General features: G+C 48.5%; 1 protein-coding gene across 2 annotated transcripts; it reads left to right on the plus strand.

Moving 5' to 3' along the window:
- The first annotated feature begins 85 nt into the window (after nt 1-85).
- On the plus strand, nt 86-21,460 carry HAUS8 (HAUS augmin like complex subunit 8). 2 transcript variants are annotated; one of them, XM_060006705.1, is made up of 11 exons: nt 86-156; nt 3,131-3,195; nt 6,865-6,932; nt 11,404-11,485; nt 13,633-13,725; nt 14,422-14,516; nt 15,112-15,177; nt 15,284-15,442; nt 16,767-16,908; nt 19,748-19,889; nt 21,034-21,460. In XM_060006705.1, exons 1-11 carry the CDS (start codon nt 128-130, stop codon nt 21,224-21,226), a joined length of 1,134 nt encoding a protein of 377 aa, XP_059862688.1. In that variant the 5' UTR covers nt 86-127; the 3' UTR covers nt 21,227-21,460. The 2 variants fall into 2 exon arrangements, with proteins under 2 accessions (XP_059862688.1, XP_059862689.1); XM_060006706.1 differs by having other exon boundaries at nt 87-156; nt 6,865-6,920.
- The last annotated feature ends 3,050 nt before the right edge of the window (nt 21,461-24,510 follow it).

The raw sequence follows: 24,510 nt of genomic DNA on the forward strand, positions 1-24,510 counted from the left end.
CTCTGCCCACAGCCACGCTCTACACGGCCCAAGGCCACCCCTCTTGTAGCTTCGCAATATGGCCTGGTCGGGGCGGGGGCGGGGGGTTTCGACTTGAAGAGCCGGCCTTTGAGTTGAAGGCGGGAAAATGGCGGATACCTCGGGGCGTGGTGCTGGGTGAGTCGAGGCACCGTGGGTCTGGATTTATGGGTGCCAGCTGGAGGGCCCTGGTCGAGGGCTGGGGACAGAGGGGCAGCAGAGTTGGGGAGGGAGGGTCCTTGGGGTGAGTCCGGATCTGACTCCTCCAAGAACCACCGAGGATGCGCAAGTTCTGGGAGGTGGGATGCGGCCTTGCGCATGCTCGGGAGCTTGGGCTCAGGACCTTACAGCGAGTTCGGGTCCCTGGTCAGCCGTTTCGATCCGGGGCGATGTCAGGCGAGTGGCTTAACCTCTCTGTGCCTCGCTTTCCTCCGTCGCGAAACCGGACTGTTGACGCCGCCGTTCGGTTTTGTAGGCCTAGTGTGAGGCTTAAGAGCGTTTAGAATAGTGTCTGGCCCCTAAGTGTGATCCGTCGCTATTACGATTACCGCTTTGTAGTGGGTAACTGCTGGACCACTGAAGTATCTCCTTTCATTCTCCCACACGCTTTTTTCTATTCTCCCCATTTACAAAGGAGATGATGGAGGCTTAGGGAGGGAAGGTCATTTGCCCAAGGGAGACGTCGAACAATGACCTGGTGCCGGGCGTGATTCCTGGGCTTTGTTCATTCTGCCGATGTTTATTGTGCCTGTGCGAATTAAAATTTAGTGGGCCATCTGAAATCACTTGTTTACTCCACAGCCCCTTGACCTAACTGTGAGATTGACGTTAGCCTCTCCGAGGTTCAGGGGAAGTACTTGAGGCTGGAATATATGTAGTGACACCCCTCCCCCACCCCGTGTCCCTGCAGGTTTGGCCTTAGTCCATTTGGTTTGGCTCCAGAGCCCTGGCTCAGACCCCAGAGGGAATCCTTGCTCTGTCTGTTTCCAGTTCTGAGACTCCCCAGGGGTGATCTGTATAAACCTTGGGTCCTTGCCTGGAAAACAAAGATAAAAGCAGGCTAACAGTCAGGTATTTGTAGGGTGGGGAGGATTCCCTGAGGGAGTAGAGCAGCTGGCACCCAGCCAGCATTTGTTAAGTTGCCTCTCCCCACTGTGGCTTGGAGGTGCCCCCCAGCATGGCCTGGGTCTCACGTTGGAGTCCCCAGAGCCCACTACACAGAAGATGGCTGCAGTGAGCTGAGCAAGGGGACCACCACTGCTGTCTCCAGTGGAGCCCATCTTGTGACGACAGCAGGATTTACAGCACCCAGACCCCTGCCTGGCATCCCGCTCGCCCAGACTGGACACCTGGGAGGCATCCCCGACTCTCCCACACCCACCGGCTGACTAGTCAGTGATTCCTACTTCATGGGAGCCTCTCCTCTATCATGTCAGGCTTCATTCTTTTTTTAAATTGAGGCAAAATGCACATCACGTCAAATGAACCGTCGTAAAGCGAGCAATTCGATGGCACTGAGACATTCACAACGTTGTGCAATCACCACCTCTACCTAGTTCTAGAACATTTTCATCAGCCCAGAAGGAAACCCTGTGTCCATTTGCAGTCCCCCCCATCCTTCATGCTCCTCAGTCTGCTCCTGGTAACCACCAGTCTGCTTTCTGTCTCTGTGGATTTGCCTGTTCTGGACATTTCATATCCATGGAATCATACACCACGTGGCCTTAGTGCCTGGCTTGTTTGACTCAGGATAACATTTTTGAGATTAATTCGTTTCAGCATTGATAACATTTCTGAGATTAATTCGTTTCAGCATTATCAGTACTTCATTCCTTTTTAGGACTTAATAATATTCAGGGTCATTATTTCTTTTTTATTTACTTTTGGCTGCATTGGGTCTTCGTGGCTGTGCGCGGGCTTTCTCTAGTTGAGGCGAGCAGGGGCTACTCTTCATTGCGGTGCGCAGGCTTCTCACTGCAGTGGCTTCTCTTGTTGCGGAGCACGGACTGTAGGCGCACGGGCTTCAGTAGTTGTGGCTCACGGGCTCTAGAGCGCAGGCTTAGTTAGTTGTGGCGCACGGGCTTCATTGCTCTGCGATGTGTGGGATCTTCCCGGACCAGGGCTCGAACCCGTCCATGTCCCTTGCATTGGCAGGCAGATTCCCAACCGCTGCACTACCAGGGAAGCCCCAGGGTTCGTTATTTCTTGACAGGAGTTTTGCAGCAGACTTCCGTCCCACGCTCCCGATCACTCTTTCACCATGCCAGGGGTCCCCCAACATTGACAGTGTTGACATCTGGGGTGCGATCGTCTCTGTGATGGGGGCCGTCCTGTGCCTTGTAGGGTGTTGAGCAGCATCCCTGGTCTCTACCCACCGAGCCGATAGCAGCCCCCTCTGTTGTGACAATCCCAGGTGTCTTCACACATCGCCAAATGTCTCCTAGGGGTCAGAATTGCCCTCAAGTGAGCACCCCTGAGTTATTTGTCTGACAAATATTTATCAAGTGCCTCCTGTCTGCCAGGCTGTTAGGGACTGAATGTTTCTATCATCCCTCACCCCCTCCTCAAATTCAGTCTTCTCCAGCTAAGCCATAGGGCTGATCAGTTCCAATTTCCGCATCATTCTTCTCTGCGCCTGTGCCCTTGGTCTTGGTGATCCCTGTCTGGGAATATCCTTCCTCATGTGCCTGAGCAAATGGTTCTTTGTCACTCACCCCCAATCCCCACCCCTTTACCTGTCTGGAGTGCTCGCTCTTCACGCTTTGCCTGATGGGAAAATGCTGGTCATCCCTCTCAGGGAAGGAGCTTTGTCTGCTGTTCACCTTGTATCCTCAGTGGTATACAGCTGACACACAAACGCCCAACGAATTAATGAGATCGAGACCTTTGAAGTTCGGCAAAAATGCTCGCTCTTCTCACGTAGGTGTTGTCCCCAGGTGACGGGGCTGGGGCTCCGTTTTCCTCCTGCCATGGAGGTGGCCCCACCTCGCAGAGATGGGTATTGGTGGTGGGTGCTGGGACTGGGCTGTCCCGAGGAAGCCCAGGTTCCTGGCTGGCTTCCCTGAGCTTTCTATCCAACTGCATTAACAAGACCCCCGTTTTCCTCTTTTAGGAAGCCTTCTGCAGGGGGTCCCAGTACTCCTAGCGGTGCTAAGATGAGAGGAAGAAGAATACAAGGTGAGTAAAATTGGAATCTACCTTTTGAAATGGAATCCACTGGAATAAAAAGTGATTTTTTCTTTCCCCCCCAGTAAGTGCTTTTGGAGAAGAGAAAAACAGACCAGAGCAGGGGAGCTGGGGCTTTACCCGCTTCTAGTCACACCTTTGGGGACCCCAAGTCTGGTTACCCAGCCCTGCAGCCAGGGGTGTGGCAGGACCTGGTGGGGGTCATCTAGGGCAGTGGGCCCTTCCGGCCATGGGGGTCACAGGTTGTACCCAGGGCTCATCACTTGGAAGTGTGGGTGAGGAGAGTGTGAGCTGAATTCGTTAGGAAACATCAAAGTCTGTTTCTTCTCAGTAAGCGCGTCAGACCCTTGGGGATGCCCACACATCCGATGTCTACCTGTGTGTCCGGGGTCACTGTCAACAGCCCCCCTTGACTCTTGGCAGTGCCCAGTTTGGGGCTGTAGACGCAAGGATCTCCCGCGTTGGATCTCAAGCCTCTGTTATGATGAAGTATTTTTTTATGCCTGTGCACTAGTGCAGGTCTCAGAGAACTTGAAGCAGAATTCCGGTTCCAAATGACTGGAGGTTTATATGTTATAGCATCACAGCATCGCTGGGTGATCTGGTCTGTAACATCTGTTGTATTTACACAGGGTCTAGTTCTTGGACGCAAATTATATCCTTCATTGTAACATTGCTTCTGTGGAAAATCCACCACAGTTGAAAACAAACAGGTGCCTTCTAGTTTTCCAGAAACTTGAAACTGCTTTTCAACTGTGCAAGGAACCCAGAGCCTCCTTCCTACCCTTTGCTGATGGTATTAGAAAGACCCAATGCAGGATGGTCTCCCCCCCTTGGAACTGGGGGTGTCCTTCGCCCCAATCCTTCACTGGACATCCAGTGGCAGACCCTAGGTGGGGCTCGATTCTCTCCCCTGGACCCCGCCTGGTCCTGGCCTCAACCCCTAGGTGCCTCCTGCCTGAACGTCTGAGCCACTTGCCCTGCAGGCACGGCTCATCCCTGCCTGGGGCACGCCCGGGGCAACCAACACCTCCGTGTCCAGCTCCAGGCAGCCTGTGAACTGTTGGTTGTACCTCTTTTCCACTCAAGCTTGCGGCTGCAACCCCATCTAAAGAAAGATGCAAATCCGGGCATGAAGGTGATATGGTTGAAATCCCAGTCTTGGGACTGAACTGTCAAGGCAGGTGACACTGACCACATCACTCTCTCTAGTAAAAAGGGAGACCCCTGAGCTCTGGGGGCACCTAGGAAAAGTGCAGACTCATGCATCTGACACATTGCTGAGCACCTCCTCCCTGCGAGGTGGTGGAACGTGGCAGCAAGCAAAACAGACAAGAATCCCTACCCTCAGGGGGCTTGCCACCCCGGACACAGGCGGTGAATCAGGAGACGTAAGGAGACACAGGGTGTATTGGACAGTGACAGTTGCTGTGGATAAAACAGCAGGATGGGGGTAGCTTCTGGCCTAAGGGAGGGGCTGGGCCGAGCAGAGTCGTGAAGGCGGCAGGGGTGGCATGTGCCTGCTGGTTGGAGGAACAGGTGACATGGGACCTGCAAGGTGTCTGGAGGCACTCACCCTTCACCAGCTAATGGACCCGGAAGACAGCCTGCTGCAGCTGCCAGACGGCCAGTCAGCCTGGAGGACAGAGTGTCTCAAGAGGGAGGGTGCAGGGCTTCCCTGGTGGCAGTGGGTGAGAATCCACCTGCCAATGCAGTCGACACGGATTCAAGCCCTGGTCCGGGAAGAGCCCACATGCCACAGAGCAACTAAGCCCGTGCGCCACAACTACTGAGCCTGCGCTCTAGAGCCCACGACCCACAACTACTGAGCCCGTGTGCCTAGAGCCTGTGCTCCACAACAGGAGAAGCCACTGCAATGAGAAGACCACGCACCGCAGCGAGGAGTGGCCCCCGCGCGCCGCAACTAGAGAAAGCCTGCATGCAGCAACGAAGACCCAGTGCAGCCAAAAATAAATAAATTAAATAAATTAAAAAAAAAAAAAAAAGGAGAGTGCAAGTGAGCACTGTGTGCAATGCTGCCGCTGGCTCAGAACGAGGACTGAGAAGGGGCGGGTGGGCATCAGAGCAGGGAGATCTCCGTGGTCTGGATGAAAGGAGTTTCTTTGGTGCCGTGGTAGCTGTGAGAGCCAGGCTGGGGTGTGAGGGGGGATTCAAGGGAAGGAGAGAGGAGAAGAAGAGCATCCGCCATGGCAAAGGGGAGCAGAGAAATGGGGGAGGGGAGGGGAGGGGGGATGAACAGTGTGACCATTGGAGAGAGGAAGTGGGGTGATACAGGGTGGGGCAGGGGGAGAGGGGTTGCCAGGGCAATTTCCTAACGGAGTGAGGGCTGGGCTCTAGCACCCAGAGTTGGGGGGTTGGTTTTACCCCAAAGCACAGAGGTCGCTCCACATGGGGGGCCCAGGATATGGCTCTGAGGTTGGGAGGCAGCTAGATGCCCAGGTGGGAGGATCTCCTGGGGCTGCTTTTGTCTTCCCAATGAAGTAGGAAACAGGTTACCAGCTGACCAGAGGGATGGCCCGGTGTAGGAAGTGGGCGGGAGGGTCTGGGAGAGGGGTTGGGGGATCAGAACAGAGGACTGTGGATGATCACAGGGGCTGCAGCGAGAGCCCCTGGAGGTTGGGGGGACACATGTGTCTCCTTCACACACCTTCAGCGCCCCAGGATCAGGATGGAAGGGCACCTGGGGCTGGGCTGTCACCAAGGGATACAGCCGTGTCCGAGAAGAGCGTCAGTGCCTAGGGTGTCTCAGGAGAGTGGTCCTGAGCTAGGTGAGGGGGGTGGGGGATGTGAAAGGCAGTACCATGAGTGGGTCATAGATGGGCTTGTGGGGGAAGGGCAGTTGGGGTCATGACCACAGGGAGTGAGTTGGGGAGGGAAGAGGAGGAGAGCAGGTGGCCATCTTTGGAAGATCTTTCTTCCTTTCCCTGCCCTGCCCCTGAGTCCACTTTCTGTTTTGAACTTTGGCACATATTTCTGATCTTCCTTGATCGTAGCTCCTGTGGGTCTCTGTGTCTCCGCTTCTAGCCCTGGTGCTTGTATACAGCAGGTATCCTATAAATGTTCTTGCATACAGTAGGTGTTCCATATATGTTCTTTTTAAAAAGCTTTTAAAAGAGAATTTATTATTTACTTATTTTAATTTATTTTTGGCTGTGCTGGGTCTTTGTTGCTGTGCGCGAGCTTTCTCTAGTTGTGGCGAGCAGGGGCTACTCTTCGTTGCAGTGCGTGGGCTTCTCATTGCGGTGGCTCCTCTTGTTGTGGAGCACGGGCTCTAGGTGTGCGGGCTTCAGTAGTTGTGGCACAAGGGCTCAGTAGTTGTTGCTCGTGGGCTCTAGAGCACAGGCTCAGTAGTTGTGGCGCATGGGCTTAGTTGCTCTGCGGCATGTGGGATCTTCCCGGACGAGGGATCGAACCTGTGTCCCCTGCATTGGAAGGCGGATTCTTAACCGCTGCACCACCAAGGAACTCCCTCCATATATGTTCTTGCATACAGTAGGTGTCCCATACATGCTTGAGGCTGAGCGGGGAGGGCTGATAGCACCCGGCTCTCGGGGTGGGGGGCGGGCATCCTAGGTGCATGGTGGGTCCTCACAGTCCATGTCATAGTTTTATTATAAACCAACAGTGTGTCCCCCACAGGTGGAAGAGTGGTTGAGTCCCGGTACTTGCAGTATGAGAAGAAAACCACCAAAAAGGTAACATACAATGTACGTTTGAAACAGTTCTGAACAGAGTTCTGACGAACTTGGAATTCTGAGACAAGTCACACCGGCCAGGCACAGCCTGGTCCTGAAAGAAGCATTTTGGGGGCTTGGTCCAGTTGCCTTTGGGGCTGTCATGCCCTTCGTGCCAAGGCAGGAATCTCTGTCATGTGTGGCTGGTCACTTTGAGAATCTCTTTTGCAGAGCCATGATCTCTGGTGAATCATAAAATTATTCCTGTCTCTCAACCCGGTAATTCCTTTCTGGATTCTGTCCTGAAACAGTTCTGTCTAATGCCTGGCACGTGGTTACCCAGCCTTGGCCTGTATTGTAAAAAAATACCCGTAGGGTTTTAGAGAAAGGGTTTTAGGGGAAAAAAGACATGGCTGAATCACCCAGTGTTACAGGGAGAGTTCAGTGAACTAGCCACACCACAAAAACCATGAAACCATTGAAAATGATGGCATGAAACACTTAACATCTTGGGAACCTGCTTTGTGTGATGTTTAATGAAAATAATCATTAGATTACCCAATGACATATTTTGTTTCAGTGTGTATGGACGGATAGTGTGGTGAAGGTTGTGTTATTCCATTTTCCAAATCTTTGTTTATGATAAAGTTTAGTTAAATATTAATTTCTGCTGCCTTTCTTTTACTCTGGTAGGGTGAATGGCAGGTTAATGTGGCTTAAGATTTGGCTTGAAGAAAAAGGATACCTTTATGCAAACTGATATGCTTCTTGGAGTGACTTTGTTTTTTAATGGACTTTATTTTTTTAGAGCAGTTTTAGGTTCAAAGCAAAATTGAGTGGAAAGTACAGAGATTTCTCATACACACCCCTGCCCACCCCCTCACGTGCGTAGCTTCCCTGTTGTCAACATCCCGCCGCAGAGTGGGGCGTATTTACAATCGATGAACCTACATTGACACATCCTTACCCAGAGTCCGTGGTTTACAGTATTGAAATGATTTTCAACAGAGAATACTAGTCCACACTTCATAATTTTAACGTTGCCTGGCAAACTTGGTTACAGCACCCCCATGTGTTTGCATGTTCTAGTATTTTAGATCTTTAAGAGCTTCTCCGTTTTCTTTTTTTTTCATCTTCTAAATTAAGGTGTAATTTACATAGAGGAAGTGTCACTCTTCAGCGTACAGTGCTCTGAGTTTTGAAAAACACATCCAGTCACAGACCCATCACAGTCAAGATAGAGAACACTCTGTTACCACCGCCCCCCGCTCCAAAGTCCCCTTGTGCTCCCATGGAACCAGCCCCTCCCCACCCCAGGCAACCATGATGTGTTTTCTGTCCCTGTGGCTTTGCCTTTGCAGTAGGCTCACTTAAAAGGTGCCACCCAGGATGCAGACTCTTGCAGTCTGGTTGCTTTCATATAAAGGTCCCTCCCTCCCTGTCGTTGCCTTTTATAGTTAGTGCTAGTTCCTTCTGATGGCTGAAGAATATTCCACTGTACAGATGGACCATAGTGTGCACAGCCACTCCCTGGCAAAGGACATTTGGTTTGTTTCCCGATTTTGGCAATTATGAATAAAGCCACCTTAAACATTCCTGTGCAGAATTCTGTGTGGATGTGTTTTCATTTCTCCCAGGAGGGGAATTGTAGGGTAAATGTCTGTTGGACTTTGTTATTAACTGCCCAGCTGGTATCCAAAGTGGCTGCCCCTTTTTACATTCCTATGAGCCACAGAGGAGAGTCAGTACTTTAGGACTGAAACCATTCTAGTGGGTATGAAGTGGTATCTCATTGTGGTTTTAAACTGCATTTCCATAACGACTAATGATATTGAGCATCTTTTCATGTGCTTATTGGCCAGTCCTATATCTTTGGTGATATGTCCTTTCAAATCTTTTGCACATTAAAAAAAAATGAGGTTGTTTGTTTTCTCATTATTGAGTTTCGAGGGCTCTTTCAATATCTTAGATACCAACTCTTTATGGTGATTTGCAAATATTTTCTCCCAGTGTGTGGCTTGGCTTTCCATTCTCTTAAGTGTCTGGTGAGGAGCAGAAGTTCTTGATTTTGATGAGGTCCAATTTATCGATTTCTGCTTTTATGAAATGTGCTTTTGGTTTCTTCTCTAAGAAGTCTTTGCCTTACCCAAGACCATAAAGATTTTCTCCCATGTTCTCTTCTATATGAGTTTAGGTCTGTGGTCCATTTTGAATTAATTTTTGTATCTGGTGTGATGATGGAATTAAAGTTCATTTTTAAGTGTATGGATGTCCTCTTGTTCCAACACCATTTGTTGAAATGACTTTCCTTTCCCTGTTGTATTGTCTCATCACCTCTGTTGGAAAGCAATTGACTATATATGTATGCATCATTTCTGGACTCTATTCTTTTCCATTGTTCTACATGTCTATCTTTAGTCCATTTCCATACTGCCCAGGTTACTTTAGCTTTGTATTATAGTAAGTCTTAAAATTGGGTTGTGTGAATTTTCCCACTCTGTTCTTTTCCAAAACTGACTCTTCTAGTTCCTTTGCCTTTCCATATGAATTTTAGCCTTAGCTTGCCATTTCCTACCAAAACTTCAGGGATTTTAATTGTATTGAATCTATGCATTAGCTCAGGGAGAATAACATCCTAAAAACACCCAAGTCTTTCAATCCATGAACATGGTATACCTCTCCCTTTATTTGGTCTTAGATTTTTTTCATCAGTGTTTTTGTAATTTCCAGCATACAGACCTTCCCCATGTTTGCTTAGGTTTACACCTAAGTACTTGGTGTTTTTTTAGTGCTATTATGCAAGGTACTATCTTGTCTTTTCTTTCTTTCTTTCTTGAAGAAATTTTGTTTGTTTAGAAATAATTCACATATAACATTATATTAGTTTTAATTTTATTTATTTATTTTTAATTTTTGGCTGCATTGGGTCTTCGTTGCTGTGTGCAGGCTTTCTCTAGTTGTGGGGAGTGTGGGCTATACTCCGATGTGGTGCTTGAGCTTCTCATTGCGGTGGCTTCTCTTGTTACCGAGCACTGGCTCTAGGCACTCGGGCTTCAGTAGTTGTGGCTCACGGGCTCTAGAGCACAGGCTCAGTAGTTGTGGCACATGGGCTTAGTTGCTCTGCAGCATGCGGGATCTTCCCAGACCAGGGATCAAACCCATGTCCCCTGCATTGGCAGGTGGATTCTTAACCACTATACCACCAGGGAAGTCCCAATACTAGTTTTAGAGTTACAACATAATGATTCAATCTTTGTAAATATTGCAAAATGATCATCACAGTAAGTCTAGTTAACATCCATCACCGCACAGAGTTACAAAATTTTTTTCTTTGCTCAGAACTTTTACATGGTACTGTCTTTTTTTTTTTTTTTTTAATATTTATTTATTTAGGCTGCTCCAGGTCCTAGTTGCGGCATGCAGGATCTTCGTGTGGCACGTGAGATCTTTAGTTGTGGCATGCGGACTTTTAGTTGTGGCGTGCAGATTTCTTACTTGTGGCATGCAGACTTCTTAGGTGTGGCATGCGAACTCATAGTTGCGGCGTGTGAACTCTTAGTTGCGGCATGTGTGTGGGATCTAGTTCCCCGACCAGGGATCGAACCTGGGTCCCCTGCATTGGGAGCTCAGAGTCTTATCCACTGGACCACCAGGGAAGTCCCATGGTGCTGTTTTTTAATTTCAATTTCCAAAGTTGTTCATTGCTAGAAATATCTTTTATGTTGACCCTGTATCCTGCAACCTTGCTAAACATGTTAGTTTTAGTAGTGTTTTTTAGTATGTTTTGAGATTTTCTATGTGAAGAGTCATGTCTGCAAGAAGAGAGTTTTATTTCTTCTTTTGTAACCTGTTTGCCTTTTATTTCTTATTCCTAGACTTCCAATGGGAGGTTGAATAGGAGTGGTATCTGTACATCAAAATATTCTCATTCTTTATAAGGTCTTGTTTTTGCTTTTTTAATTTTATTTTTTGGCCGCGCCACGTGGCTTGTGGTGGGATCATAGTTCGCTGACCGGGGATTGAACCTGGGCCTTGGCAGTGAAAGTGCCGAGTCCTAACTACTGGACCACCAGGGAATTCCCTCTTTTTGTTTTTATATTGTTATAATGGCTTGCTAGCTCCATGCACTGCTTGCTTTTTTAATAAGTTTTGAAGATTAATACCTGTCCAAAAGCTTTGTTTTTTCTGACAACCGGAGTAATATGTTCTCTTTCCTAAACTGGCCAGTACTAAAAATTATGCAGAAAATCAGTCATCTGTAATCTGCCATGTCAGAGATCATCACCAGCAAACATTTTGGTGGTTTCCTATGTTCTACGCATGTGAGGGTATCCTTCTGACAAAATTAGTTCATCCTGTATGTATGCAATTAAATGTCAGAACTCCTTGAATCTATCCCTTGCCTCAAGGTAAGAGCAGATGCAGACCTTGCAAACTGCAGAGGGGCCCCTTCTCGTGGAAGGAAAGTGTCTTGTCCCCTGAATGTCATATATTCCCCTAACAGCCTCCTGCAGCAGATGCATTAAAGGCCAGTGGGAAGATGCCTGAAGGTGGAAGAAAACCCAACCCACTCCAGAAGAGCAAAGGTACGTAAAGATGGAAGGAGGGTGAAACAGCACTGAGGCTTAGGAAGTGATGAGCGTGGTGGTGAATTTTGTTTTTAAGTATGCAAGTTTAAGACGCCCTTTCCTTTCTGCAAAGTATGAGGAAAAGGAGCTTGGCAGAGAGTTTCAGCATAAAGACAGATTTGGGGCATATGAAGATCTGAAGGGGGTTGGCAGGGGAATGGGGGGGAGTCATTTCCTTTCTATATGACCCCAGAGAAGAGCCACATTGCCATCATGGTGCTCCCTTGGGGCACCAGTTCCTTGATCATGTGACTGTTTCCCCACCAGAGCTCTGAGAGCAGGACTTTCAGAGAGGGTATGAGACCTCATTTTCCTGCCTCTCACTACCTTGGGTTGGGTCTTCCTCATAATGGTCTCCCCATACCCCTTCTACTAGAAGCTTTCACCAAAGTGATATGAAAAACTTTCAGTTTTTCTGGTTGTAGACATGATATGCGTTTGTTATTAAACAAAATTGGAGAATGTAGCCCAGAAGGGCGGAAACTCACTTATGATCTACCACTCAGACCATCGCTGTTGGTATATTTGCTCTTCGGTCCTAGTCAGTGTGCTCATTCTAGAAGTCTGGGAAGGCTCCTCTCCAGAGTAGTACTTCACCCACCTCCTCCGGTGCCTGCTTCACCAGCAGTGGTGGGCAGCTCTTCTTTTGCATAAGAGCGAGTCACAGAAAGCAAAATTGTTTCTCGGCCTGCAAACCCTCATTCAGAATGGTGACAGTTTTGCGTCCCATAGTGGAATACTAAGTATGTTCTTTTACAGGTTAGATTTCCTGCTTTATTGTTCAGATCAAGGGTCAGCAAAACTTTTCTGAACCAGTGGTTAATATTTTAGGCTTCGCAGGCCAGGGGGTCTCTGTCATAGAAACTTAACTCTGCCTTATCGCAGCGTGAAAGCAGCCACAGACAGTGTGTACACAAATGGGCGTGTCTGTGTCCCAGTTATTTACAAACACAGGAAGTGGGCCGGATCTGGCCTGCATGCTCGAGCTCGCTGATCTTGGCTGCATGTTTGTCAGAAATTGTGCTGTTCCTTGACCCAGGCGCGACTGAGAAGCAAGCACATGGAGCTGGAGCCGGCCTTCTAGTCTTTTCTCATGCAGTTGGGTTGAAGGCCATGTGTGAAGCTGGGAAAGCTGGCATGGCCAGAGGGGTCAAAAACTGGGCCTGCCACATTTAAAAATCAGGGTTCTCAGGACTTCCATGGTGGCGCAGTGATTGAGAATCTGCCTGCCGATGCAGGGGACGCGGGTTCGTGCCCCGGTCCGGGAGGATCCCACGTGCCGCGGAGCGGCTGGGCCCGTGAGCCATGGCCGCTGGGCCTGCGCGTCCGGAGCCCACAGGCGGGAGAGGCCACAGCAGTGAGAGGCCCGCGTACTGCAAAAAAAAAAAAAAAAAAAGAGCAGAGGGCAGAACAAGTATATCATGTGTTATTAGATTCTTATACCCTGAACACAGCATCTTTTATTTTTTATTTGAAGTATAGTTGATTTACAGTGTTGTGTTAGTTTCAGGTATACAACAGAGTGGTTCAGTTATACATACATATATATATATTTTATACACACACACACACACACACACACACACACACACACACACACACACACACACACACATATATTTTTCAGGTTCTTTTCCCTTATGGGTTATTACAAAACATTGAGTAGAGTTCCCTATGCTATACAGTAGGTCCTTGTTTATCTGTTTTATACATAGTGGTGTGTATATGTTAATCCCAAACTCCTAATTTTTCCCCCCCTTCCCCTTTGGTAACCATAAATTTGTTTTCTATGTCTCTGGGTCTGTTTCTTTTTTGTAAATAAGTTCATTTGTACACAGCATCTTGTACTTAAACTAAGCAGAAAGCCTTATTTGTATCTTTCAGTTATAAAGACTGCATCTCTTTTCTAGTTCTACTTTAAAATATATTCAAGTTGATGGGTGGGAATTTCCAAAGGTTTTTCAGACTTCTCTACTGCTCCCTCGTAAGAAACTGAGTTTTTGGAAGCAGGTGATATTGTACAGAAAAGTTAGCTGCTCCCGGCCTTAAGTATAGAGTATCTTGCTGACTGTGCTGACTTCTGGGGATTCTCATTGGGCCCACAGACAGCAGTGGAACTGGCAAAGGTGACCTGCAGTCTACCTTGCTGGAAGGGCATGGCACTGCCCCACCTGACCTGGATCTCTCGGCCATTAATGGTAAGTCATTGGCTGTACCTGTCCTTTCCCCAGCTGGGGGTTGCAATGCATGTCTGAGGGCTCCCAAAATATGCTCTTCTCACCTTAAAAACACTTTTTTTTTTAATTGAAGCATAGTTGATTTACAATGTTGTATTAGTTTCAGGTGTACAGCAAATTGATTCAGTTATACATATATATATCTATTCTTTTTCAGATTCTTTTCCCTTATAGGTTATTACAAAATATTGAGTATAGTTCCCTGTGCTATACAGTAGGTCCTTGTTGGTTATCTATTTTATATACAGTAGTGTGTATGTGTTAACCCCAACCTCCTAATTTATCCCCCCCCTCCCCTTTGGTAACTGTAAGTGTTTGTTTTCAATGTCTGTAGGTCTGTTTCTGTTTTGTATAAGTTCATTTGTATCATTTTTTTTAAGATTCCACATATAAGTGATATCATATGATATTTGTCTTTCTCTGTCTCGCTTATTTCACTTAGTGTGATAATCTCTAGGTCCATCCATGTTGCTGCAAATGGCATTATTTCATTCTTTTATATGGCTGTGTATATATACCACATCATCTTTATCCGTTCATCTGTTGATGGACATTTAGGTTGCTTCCATGTCTTGGGTATTGTAAATAGTGCTGCTGTGAACACTGGGGTGCATGTATCTTTTCAAATTATGGATAAAACGCTTTTCTTGATCTTAGACAAAAGCGTGGTCCGAAAGACTCCACAGTTAGAAAAAACAATGTCAAAGAAAGCTGAGTCATCATCATTTTCTGCCTTGAGGAAAAAGAGCCCAGTAAGTCTCTGAAATGAGAGGGAAGCCACTATAGCAGGTTGGCTAAATCTGCCCTGTGCCACGTGCCCCTCGAAACCCGGGGACTCCAAGAATAAACAAGCCAGCTGTGCCTTTTAGAACAAAAACCTTACCCATCCTTAGAGGATTTGCAGTTTCAGTTTCCCCAGCTACATGTACAGGAGAGGATACAAATGCAGGATCCTGTGAAAAATGAGATTGAGGCCTTGTTTGCCAGTGCCACGCTAGGGAAGGCACTGGGCCAGGCCCTGTTCACGGCAGGGAGGGCGGCCAGGCTGTGGTCTCACCCAGGTGGGAACCCCAAGCCCTGGTTCTGGCAAGGCAACAAGTTGGTGGGTGCCCTTCAGCTCACGCTTGACAGCCCAGCTTGCAGGAAGGGACCAAACCACCTTCCTTTTCACAGAGGACTCGAAAGACTAAATGAGCAAATAGAAACGAGTCGATACACAGTCTAGAACTGTTGAATTACTGATTGAAAAAAAGTACAGACAGGTTAGGATTCTGCCCCTCCCCGGAAAGAGAGCTGGCTCTATACCAGTTCACAGGGAACCAGCAGTGTCTTTTTCCTCTCCTGAAGGATCTCTCCGAAGCAATGGAAATGATGGAATCCCAAACACTACTCCTGACTCTGCTGACCTTGAAGGTGAGGACGGAGCCTCCTGCACGCGTGTCGTGGGTGGAAGGGCGGCCACCGTCAGCCGCGGAGGTGAGGTCGCCTCTGGCCTGAGCTTTTGTTTTGCATTTCCCAGATGGAAAGTGGTCTTGCTGCATTCGAAGAAAAGGCAGAAAAGAATTTATTAATAATGTGCAAGGAGAAGGAGAAGCTCCAGAAAAAAGCTCACGAGCTGAAGCGCCAATTTCTCCTCTGTCAGAGGAAGCGGGAGCTGGCAGACGTCCTGGACGCGCAGGTCAGGGGTGACCGCAGCCTCCAAGAGGCGCATCCTGGCAGCATTGTCCCACGGGGGGGGGGGGGGGTGGTTGGAGGGAGCCTTTATTGTGAGCGTCGCTCCTCGCCTGGCTCTGACTCTGTGCCCAGCTTTTGACACCACTGGGTGTTGCTACGTGACGGTTTATCAGAGGACAAGGCGGTAATGTCAGAACCAACCAGCAAGAGGGCTCTGTCCCTTTAATATACACATGGGCATGTATTCTGGTGACTTGTATCCTGAGACTTGTGCCCAGTGACACAGATGTACTCCAGACCTGCCCATTTGGGCCAGGGTGCTGGTGGGAGACTTGGGCTTGGTGCTGTGTGGTCAGTGCTGGGACCGGAGTGTCCACGCCAGGGAAGGTCACAGCGAATCGTGGGAACCTAGAAAGGGCCGATCAGGGAATGGGGCTCCTCACCCAGTAAGGATGTATCCTGGGGCCGCCATAACAAAGGACCACACAGAGTGCGCGGCGGCTTAGACAATTGACATGTATTCTCTCTCAGTTCTGGAGGCTGTAAGTCTGAGATCAAGGTGTCTGCAGGGTTGGTTCCTTCCGAGGGCCACGAGAGAAGGATGTGTCCCAGCTTCTCTCCTTGGCTTGTCGATGGCATCTTCTCCCTGTGTCTCGTCACCTGGCTCTCTCCCTCTGAGTGTCTGTCTCCACATTTCCCCCTTTTGTAAGGACACCTGTCATTACTGATCAAGGCCCAGCTTAATGACCCCCCCTTAACTGAATTACCTCTGTAAAGTCTCCAAATCAGGTCACATTCTGAGGTGCTGGGGGTTGGGATGTCAACAGAGGAATTTGTGGGGACACAATTCAGCCTGTAACACCCAGCATGTACACATGAGTGTGCCCAGCAGCCCGGCCCTGAGCTGAGAACAGAGTCCCTATCCTCGTGGAACTCACAATAGAAGGGAAGGGAAAGACAGTCAAACAAATGAATCCTTACAACCCCCAGACAGCGTGTACAAGGGAAAAGGGGTTGCCGGGCATGGCCTTGGTGGGGGGCAGGCATGTCAGCTCAGTGCTCTGAAGCAGGAGGGCCCAGCCCTGGAACAAGCTGGAAGGCGGACACATGTTCCTGGTGAGGAGACCCAGGCCACCTTACTACTGGCCGGGCTATCTTCGGGGCACCTGGGAGTGAGGGGAGAGCCCACTGCACCGTTGGAAGTTTCTCTGGGAGACCTGGCAGAACAGTGCTGTGTCTTAACCTCACAGGTGCCTGCCATCTGGTAAACTTCTGGCGAGGTGAGTGCAGGGCCTCGTCCCACAGGCTCCTTCCCCTTCTGCCTGCAGATCGAGATGCTGAGCCCCTGTGAGGCCATAGCCAGCTGCTTTAAGGAACGATACAAGACATTTGCGACGGCCCTGGACACCACGAGGCATGAACTGCCCGTGAAATCGGTCCACCTGGACGGAGACGGGCAGTGCTTCTTAGGTAGGAAATGGGGCAGCTGCCTGGCAAGGGGTAGGATGAACCTCCCAGTGCATGCTGGCATCTCCCGTGTCCTGGGCACCTTTATCCGTTCGTGTCAGGTCATAGGCCTCCTCTCAGGTAGACGGCGCGTACCCCATCAAATGGCAGAAGACGCAGGGGGCCAGCAAGGCTGCGGTTTGTGTGGGGTCATGCCCTGAGTAAGGACTGTGTTGGGATTTGAACCTAGGTCTGTAGGATCCCCGCAGTGATTTCCCGTCCTGCTGAAAGGCGTCCTGGGAGCCTGCAGTCTCTACAAAGGTGCTTTGGTGGCTGGGGAACAACAGGGCCACCGACCCCAACCCTGTCCTGCCTTCTAAGCAGAGCTGAGAGGGTCCCTTTCCTGTATAGGGTTCCCACCTAATACTTCACTTGAAGAAGGCGGCAAGTGTGAAGAGGGCCATCCTCTATCCTAAAATTCTCTTTAGAACAAGTATCTTCCCCAAATAAGTTTTCAGCTGCCCTACGGTTTGGTCCTCCCTCCCTCCCTCCCTCTCCCCGCCTCCCTCCCTCCCTGTCTCCCGTACCCCACCCTCCCTTCCTCCCTTTCTTTCTCTGAAGTATAGTTGATTTATCAATACAATGTTGTGGTAGTTTCTGCTGTATTGCAAAGTGACTTAGTTATACACACATAGACATTCTCTTTTTTTTTGTATTCTTTTCCATTATGGTTTATCACAAGATATTGAATATAGTTCCCTGTGCTATATAGTGGGTCCTTGTTGTTTATCCATCCTATAGATACTAGTTTGCATCTGCTAACCCCAGCCTCCCACTCCATCCCCCCCGCTGCCCCTTGGCAACCACAGGTCTGTTCTCTGCGTCTGTGAGTCTGTTTCTGTTTCGTAGATAAGTTCATTTATGTCATATTTTAGATTCCACATATAAGTGATGTCATATGATACTTGTCTTTGTCCAGCTTACCGCACTTACTATGATAATCTCAGGTCCATCTCTGTAGCTGCAAATGGCATTATTTCATTCTTTCTTATGGCTGAGTAGTATTCCGTTGTATATAGGTACCACATCTTCTTTATCCATTCATCTGTCCATGGACATTTAGGTTGCTTCCGTGTCTTGGCTATTGTAAATAGTGCTGCTATGAAGATAGGGGTGCATATATCTTTTTGAATTATAGTTTTGTCCAGATATATACCCAGGATTGGGATTGCTGGATCATATGACGTAGAGTTTGGTTATTTCTAATCAAAGTTCTCATGAGCCACCTGGACGTGTTTAGCTTGATTTTACTGATGTAAAATCAAGCCTTTTCCAACGTGAAATAGTATATGTATGAAACGGGACCTTGAAAAATGAGCCATGTTGAACCATCATCTGTGTCTGAGTTTCTAATTTTATAATTATGGCAACCAACTGCACGTCTATATCTCTTGGTCTCCATCTCTGATAAATGCCCTAGATAGTTGCCAGGAGTTGGGATTGGGGACTGTTTGAGTTTCCTAGGGCTTCTGTAACAAAATACCACAAACCAGGTGGCCTAAAACAACAGAAATTTATTCCCTCCCAGTTTAGGGGACTAGAAGTCCGAAATCAAGGTGTCATTGGGGTTGGCTTCTTCTGGAGGCTCTAGGGGAGAATGCATCCCCTGGCTTTTAGTGTTCTGGCAATCTTGGCTCATGGACCATTCCTTCAGACTCTGACTCTGTTTTTTTTTTTTTTATTAAGATTTTTAAAAATATTTATTTATTTATTTTTGGCTGCATCGGGTCTTAGTTGTGGCACATGAGATCTTTTCGTAGCAGCGCGTGGGCTCTTCATTGCGGCGTGCAGGCTCCAGAGTGTGGGGGCTCTGTAGTTGTAGCTCTCTAGTCGTGGCTTGTGTGCTCCGTAGCTGTGGCATGCGGGCTTAGTTGCCCCGCGGCACGTGGGATCCAGGGATCGAATCTGCGTCCCCTTCATTGGAAGGAGCATTCTTAACCACTGGACCACCAGGGAAGTCACCAAGCTTTATTTTATTTTGGTATTGTTTTTTGTTTTTTTAAAATTTTTATTGCAGTATAGTTGATTTACAGTGTTGTGCTGCTGCTTCTGTCTTCACATGGCCTTGTTTCTGAGCGCCTCTGTGTCTAAACTGCCCTTTTCTTAGAAGGACACCAGTTATTGGATTAGGCCCCTCCCTAATGACTTCATTCTAACTCCGTTATATCTACAAAAACCTCATTTCCAGTTAGATCACCTTCACAGGTACTTGAGATTAGGACCTGAACATGTCTTTTTGGGAGGACACAGTTCAGTCCCCTGGCAAAGAAGATATGTGTTTGTAAGAACGCTTATAAGGCTCCCCAAGTGTTATAATTTACAGCTGGGACGTGTGCTGGACTCGGAGAGATGCTGGCTTTGTTAGAGCAGGGGGGACCCAGCGCTGTTGCAGGCGGCTCTCTGCTGGGGGGGGCGTTGGGGGCAGAAGTGCTGGGAACCGGGAGTGGGAACCATGGGTTTGTTCTTAAGTTACTCCTAGACCAGATCTTCTCTGTCTTTTGGATTTGCTTCTGTTGAGGACACCAGTGCACCATTCCAGGTATGTTCCGATGTCTGCCTAGATGGCAGACACGCATGGCCCGCCATCTCAGAGCCCCGTGATCTCAGGCAAAGGGGCACAGAGGCAGTACCAGTGCACGAATATCTTCCTTCACGACCCTTTCTGCCTTCGAGCTCATCACGATTCCTGCATAACAAGAGAGCATTCCAGCAAAAGGAGAAAAATAAAGTCAGCCAGCCAGCTCGTGCATCCATTGCTTGGGGCACCCTGAAACCACGGCTGACAACCCCTTTTCCCCTCCAGACAAGTTGCAGGGGGAATTGACGACCACATGCCATCTGCTGGGAGAACTTGGCATCAGCAGCTCAGAAGAAAACGCGAAGGCCTTGGACCTGCTGAGGGAACTCAAGGAAATGACCCAAAAGAAGGATCTGGAGCTCCAAAGGTATTACAGAAAATATTTTTTAAAAAGATAGTACCCCTCTCCCCGCATCTCCTCGTCGGGCAGAGATGGGCTGTTGGCGGCTGCCCTGTGGAAGGTGTGCTGTGTTCCGGAGGGTGGGCAGCTCTGGTGTTTGCAGGGGCCGAGGGTATGAGGGTCCAGGGAGGCAGGGAGAGGGGAATGGGCAAGATGCCTTCAACCCAACCAAAACTCCTGTGCTCGTTCTTGAGCAGCCAAAGTAGAAAGGGGCGATCACTTCCTTGGGGTAACACAGCAGTTCAGGGGCCCTCAGATAGTTTTTTGACGCTCTGTGTGGCTCGTGAGGTCTTAGTTCCCCAGCCAGGGATCAAACCCAGGCCACGGCAGTGAAAGCAGAGAGTTCTAACCACTGGACCACCAGGGAATTCCCAGGAACTTCTTATTGATGTATAAGTACACATAGAAAAGTCACAGATTGTAACGGTACAGCTCAGTGGCTTTCACTACCGGGCACCCTGTGTAACCAGTGCCCAGGTCCACTCAGCCTATGTCCAGCCCCCGAAAGCCACCCGGTCCCCTTCTCTCTCTCCTCCAGGACATTTCTAACCATGAGGCTTTCTTCCACCTCTTCCAAAAAAGAATCTAGTTTTCTTCTCCCTAATGATGCCAAATGTACTTCCCAAGGTGCCTGAGAGGTTTGAAGGTACTCATGATAAACGCCACCTGCTGTGGCATCTTCCTCATCACTCTGTGCCCCGGGACGGAATCAGACACGCCAAAGTGTTCTAGATGGCCGGGGTCACGGGAGTGAGCGGGGAAGCACGCTCGTTCTGTGCTGATCTCCCCACTGCCGTTTATCTTGTGTGGTTGCTGGGGGAGCTCCCCGTTCATGGTTCTGCCTCCCGCTCTTAGGATGGTTCCTGTCAAGTGTTGATACTCCCTAAATAGTTGTCGAGTAAACAACTCTTTTCTTTCACACCTGCCCGGTCCTGCTCTCAGGGCTTCCCTGTTTGAGTTCTGTTCAGACAAAACTTATTCACCGCCGCTTTCCCACGAGCCCGAGGAGGGTCACCCTGAACCTCCCCCCGCCCCCGCCCCCAACATGGCAGCTGCGAAGGTGCTCGGGCACAGAGGGTGAAAAGCTTTCATCATCGTCTTGTTTCCACAGGAGCTTTACCCAGGTTCTGGAACTCTCCGCCGAGGCGAGTAAAGAGGCAGCCTTAATCAACCAGGAGGCCTGGGAAAAGGCCCAGGGCCCCAAGGCCACCAGCCAGTGGTATTTCAATCCTGAGGAGGCCACTGGTGGGGAAACTCAGGGAGAGCTAAGGAGCCTGCTCCTTTCGGGCCACGACGAGCCGTGAATCCACACGCAGGCTGTGTCCCCAACCGGGGTGGGGACCTTCCTGCACACCATGGGGAAGGAAGCACGTCCTGTGCCCCTTGTTTGGGGTGGGGAGAGGGGGTGGACCTGCAGTGACCCACATATGATGTTCTGGAAACTTGAGCACTTTATACTCTTAGCCTAGCCATATAGTTATTGTTTTGTAAGATAGTCCCGTTTGATAATTTAACAAATAAAACTGTTTTGCAGTTGAGCCTTGGTTTCTCTGTAAGGGGCAGTGGAAGGTGCGTGTTGTCCCAGCTTATTTCAAAGAGCTGGTCCTGAGCCTCAGAACCTCACAGACATCATGAATCCAGCTGACCCTTGCACGCTGTGGGTTTGAATTGCCGGTCCACTTACACATGGATTTTTTTCAGTAGTAAATACTGTAGCACGACACCATCCGTGGTTGGTTGAATCCACGATGTATAACTGCGGCTACGGAGCTCAGACTATAGGTTCTACGCAGATTTTCGACTGCACAGCCCCTAACCCCCTGTTGTTCAAGGGTAAACCGTATTTCACTTTCAAGATGATTTCATGTCCTTTAGTCACAGGGCAGTTGTGTTCAATAACCCACAGCAAGTTCAGAGCTGGCCCTCAAATGGAAATTCCCCATCCAGTCCAAAGTCCCAGTGGCCATCCTTGGGGGACGCCTACGCGGTTTTGCCGTAGCTGCGATCTACACTCCACTCGGGACTATGGCACAGAGGATTGGTCCAGCCCACGCTTGGGCTTCTGTCTACACCATGTGGGCCCTGGCAGTCTTCCTGGTTCCCAAGGAGCATTCCTCCGTTGACATCTGCAAGCAACTTTTTGACACGACACCCCATCCACTATCAGTAGTTTCTTGGTTCACCCGCCCGCATGTCATGTGGATTACCTTCCCGGTGACCAGAGGCCTAAGAGGCACTCTGTTGTCCCCACATAACTTTTCCCTTCGTGGGCTGGTGGCCAAAGCTCAGATCTATAGAAATCTGACCTTGCTCTGGCAGGAAGGTGTGACCCAACATTCTCTTCACTTTCATTAGAGCTACTGCTCATAACAATAGCCAGAGGTTAGACTTCACCATTTTTCTTGTTTGTTTGCATTTCCCTAAGCACCAGTGGAGTTGGATCCATTTCTACATTTCAACGGTAAATTTTATCTTTAACTGATGGCAGCTAAGCTGATGTTCACCCAAGAATCCAAGGTTCCTCAACCCCCCCAACTTTCATCCTTTCTCTTCCCAACCCCCATGTTTCCATGAACCAGGGCCATTCTAACAAATCCCACCTTCTCTGACCTCGGTTGTGTGGTGGTTTCTGAGTTAGTGTTTAATGGGGACAGAGTCTCAGCTTTGCAAGATGAAAAGTCTGAAAAAGTCTCAGTTTTGCAAGATGGTGCTGGTGGTTGCACACCCATGTGAATATTCTTAACACCAGTGACCTGTATGCTTAGAAATGATTACTACGGTACATTTTCTGTATTTCTTACCACAATAAAAACATGTAAACAATGGGGGGAGAGTAATTATTCATAATCCAGGAAGACAGGAGAGAAAACAATAGCAGAAGAAACTTCAATCCATGTGTATGGTGAAGAACTAACCTTGCCTAAGAGAAATTGGGCCTTTGCTGTCAGCTCTTAGGAGGTAACTTCTAGGCCCCTGGAATGTTCTGCTGGATAGGAGTATCTGAGTGCATGAGGACTTCGGGCCATGGGGGGCTTGAGTACTGCCTTTGGAAGAGACTGGAGACTGAAAGTCAGCCATGCAGCTGTACGTGACCATGCCCCAACAAAAACTCTGAGTACTGAGGCTTGGGTGAGATTCCCTAGTTAATAATTGGTGTGTGTTGTCACACAGTGTGGCTGGGAGGGGGAATTGCCATCTGTGAGTCTCCAGGGAGAGAGCAACTGGAAGCCCCATGTTTGGACCCCTCCTGGACCCTGCCCCATGCATCTCTTTCTTGGGTTGGTTTTAGTTGTATCTTACCACTGTAATAAACTGTAACCGTGAGTATAACAGCTTCCAATGAGTTCTGTGAGTCCTTCTAGTGAATTATTGATTAACTATTGATTAACTAACCAATAATGAACTATCGGTTAATTATTAACCGATAGCTAACTATTGGTTAACCAATAATTATTAACTAACCAATAATTAACTATTGGTTAATTATTAATTAACCATCTCAAAACCACCTGAGATGGTTTTGGGAGCCCTCCAGTTTGCAATAGGTGTCAGAAGCATGGGCAGTGGTCCTGCCTCTGTGGAAATGTGACGGTTCCTCAAAACGTTAAACGTAGAATTACCATGTGATTCAGCCATTTCACTCCTAGGTATGGACCTTAAGACAATTGAACCCAGAGACTCCAATAGATACTTGAGTACCAATGCTTATAGCAGCACTATTCACAATTGCCAAAAGGTGGAAACAACCCAAATGTCCATCAGTGGGTGAATGGAAGAACAGAATGTAGTGCATCTATGCAATGGAATATTACACAGTCATAAGAAAGAGTGAAACTCTGATTCATGCTACAACATGGATAAACCTGGAAAACATGCTGAATGAAGAAGCCAGACATAAAAGGCCAAGTGTTTTATGATTTCATTTACGTGAAATGTCCAGAAGAGGCAAATCCATGGAGACAAAAAGCAGATCAGTGGTTGCCAGCGGCTGGGGGACAGGGAATGGGAGTGACTGCTAATTGGTGTGGGGTTTCCTGTAGGGTGATGAAATATTCTGGAACTAGATAGAGGTATTGGTTGCACAACCCTGAATATATTAAAAACCACTTGTAGTGGGTCAAATTGTGGCCCCCAGAATATACATCCACCTGGAACCTCAGAATGAGATTGAATTTGGAAGAAGGATTTTTGCAGATGTAATTAACACAAGGATCTCAAGGTGAGGTCATCTTGGATTGGCAGTGGGCCCTAAGTCCAATCACAGGTGACCTTATAAGAAAAGATCAGGGAAAACAGATATAAGACACAGAGAAAAGAAGGCCATGTGATGACAGAGGCAGAGATTGGAGCCGTGTAGCTACAAGCCGAGGAAGGCCAAGGATTGCCAGCAGCCACCAGAAGCTAGGAGAGAGGCATGGGAAGGATTCTCCCTTAGAGCCTCCAGAAGGAACCATCCCTGCCCACACCTTGATTTTAGTTTTCTGGCCACCAGAATGGTTAGAATAAATTTCCATAGTTTTAAGCCTCCAAGTTTGTGTTAATTTGTTATGACAGACCCAGGAAAAAATACACCACTGAATGGTACACT

This window comes from Delphinus delphis, chromosome 3, assembly GCF_949987515.2.
Source record: "Delphinus delphis chromosome 3, mDelDel1.2, whole genome shotgun sequence".
Lineage (NCBI taxonomy): Eukaryota > Metazoa > Chordata > Mammalia > Artiodactyla > Delphinidae > Delphinus > Delphinus delphis.

Bases quoted from the DNA above. Each gene is read 5' to 3' on its own strand.
- HAUS8 (XM_060006705.1), top strand. From the start codon at position 128: ATGGCGGATACCTCGGGGCGTGGTGCTGG. The intron at 13,726-14,421 runs GTAAGTCATTGG...TCTTGATCTTAG, and splicing joins GGATCTCTCGGCCATTAATG to ACAAAAGCGTGGTCCGAAAG. The intron at 15,178-15,283 runs GTGAGGACGGAG...TGCATTTCCCAG, and splicing joins TGACTCTGCTGACCTTGAAG to ATGGAAAGTGGTCTTGCTGC.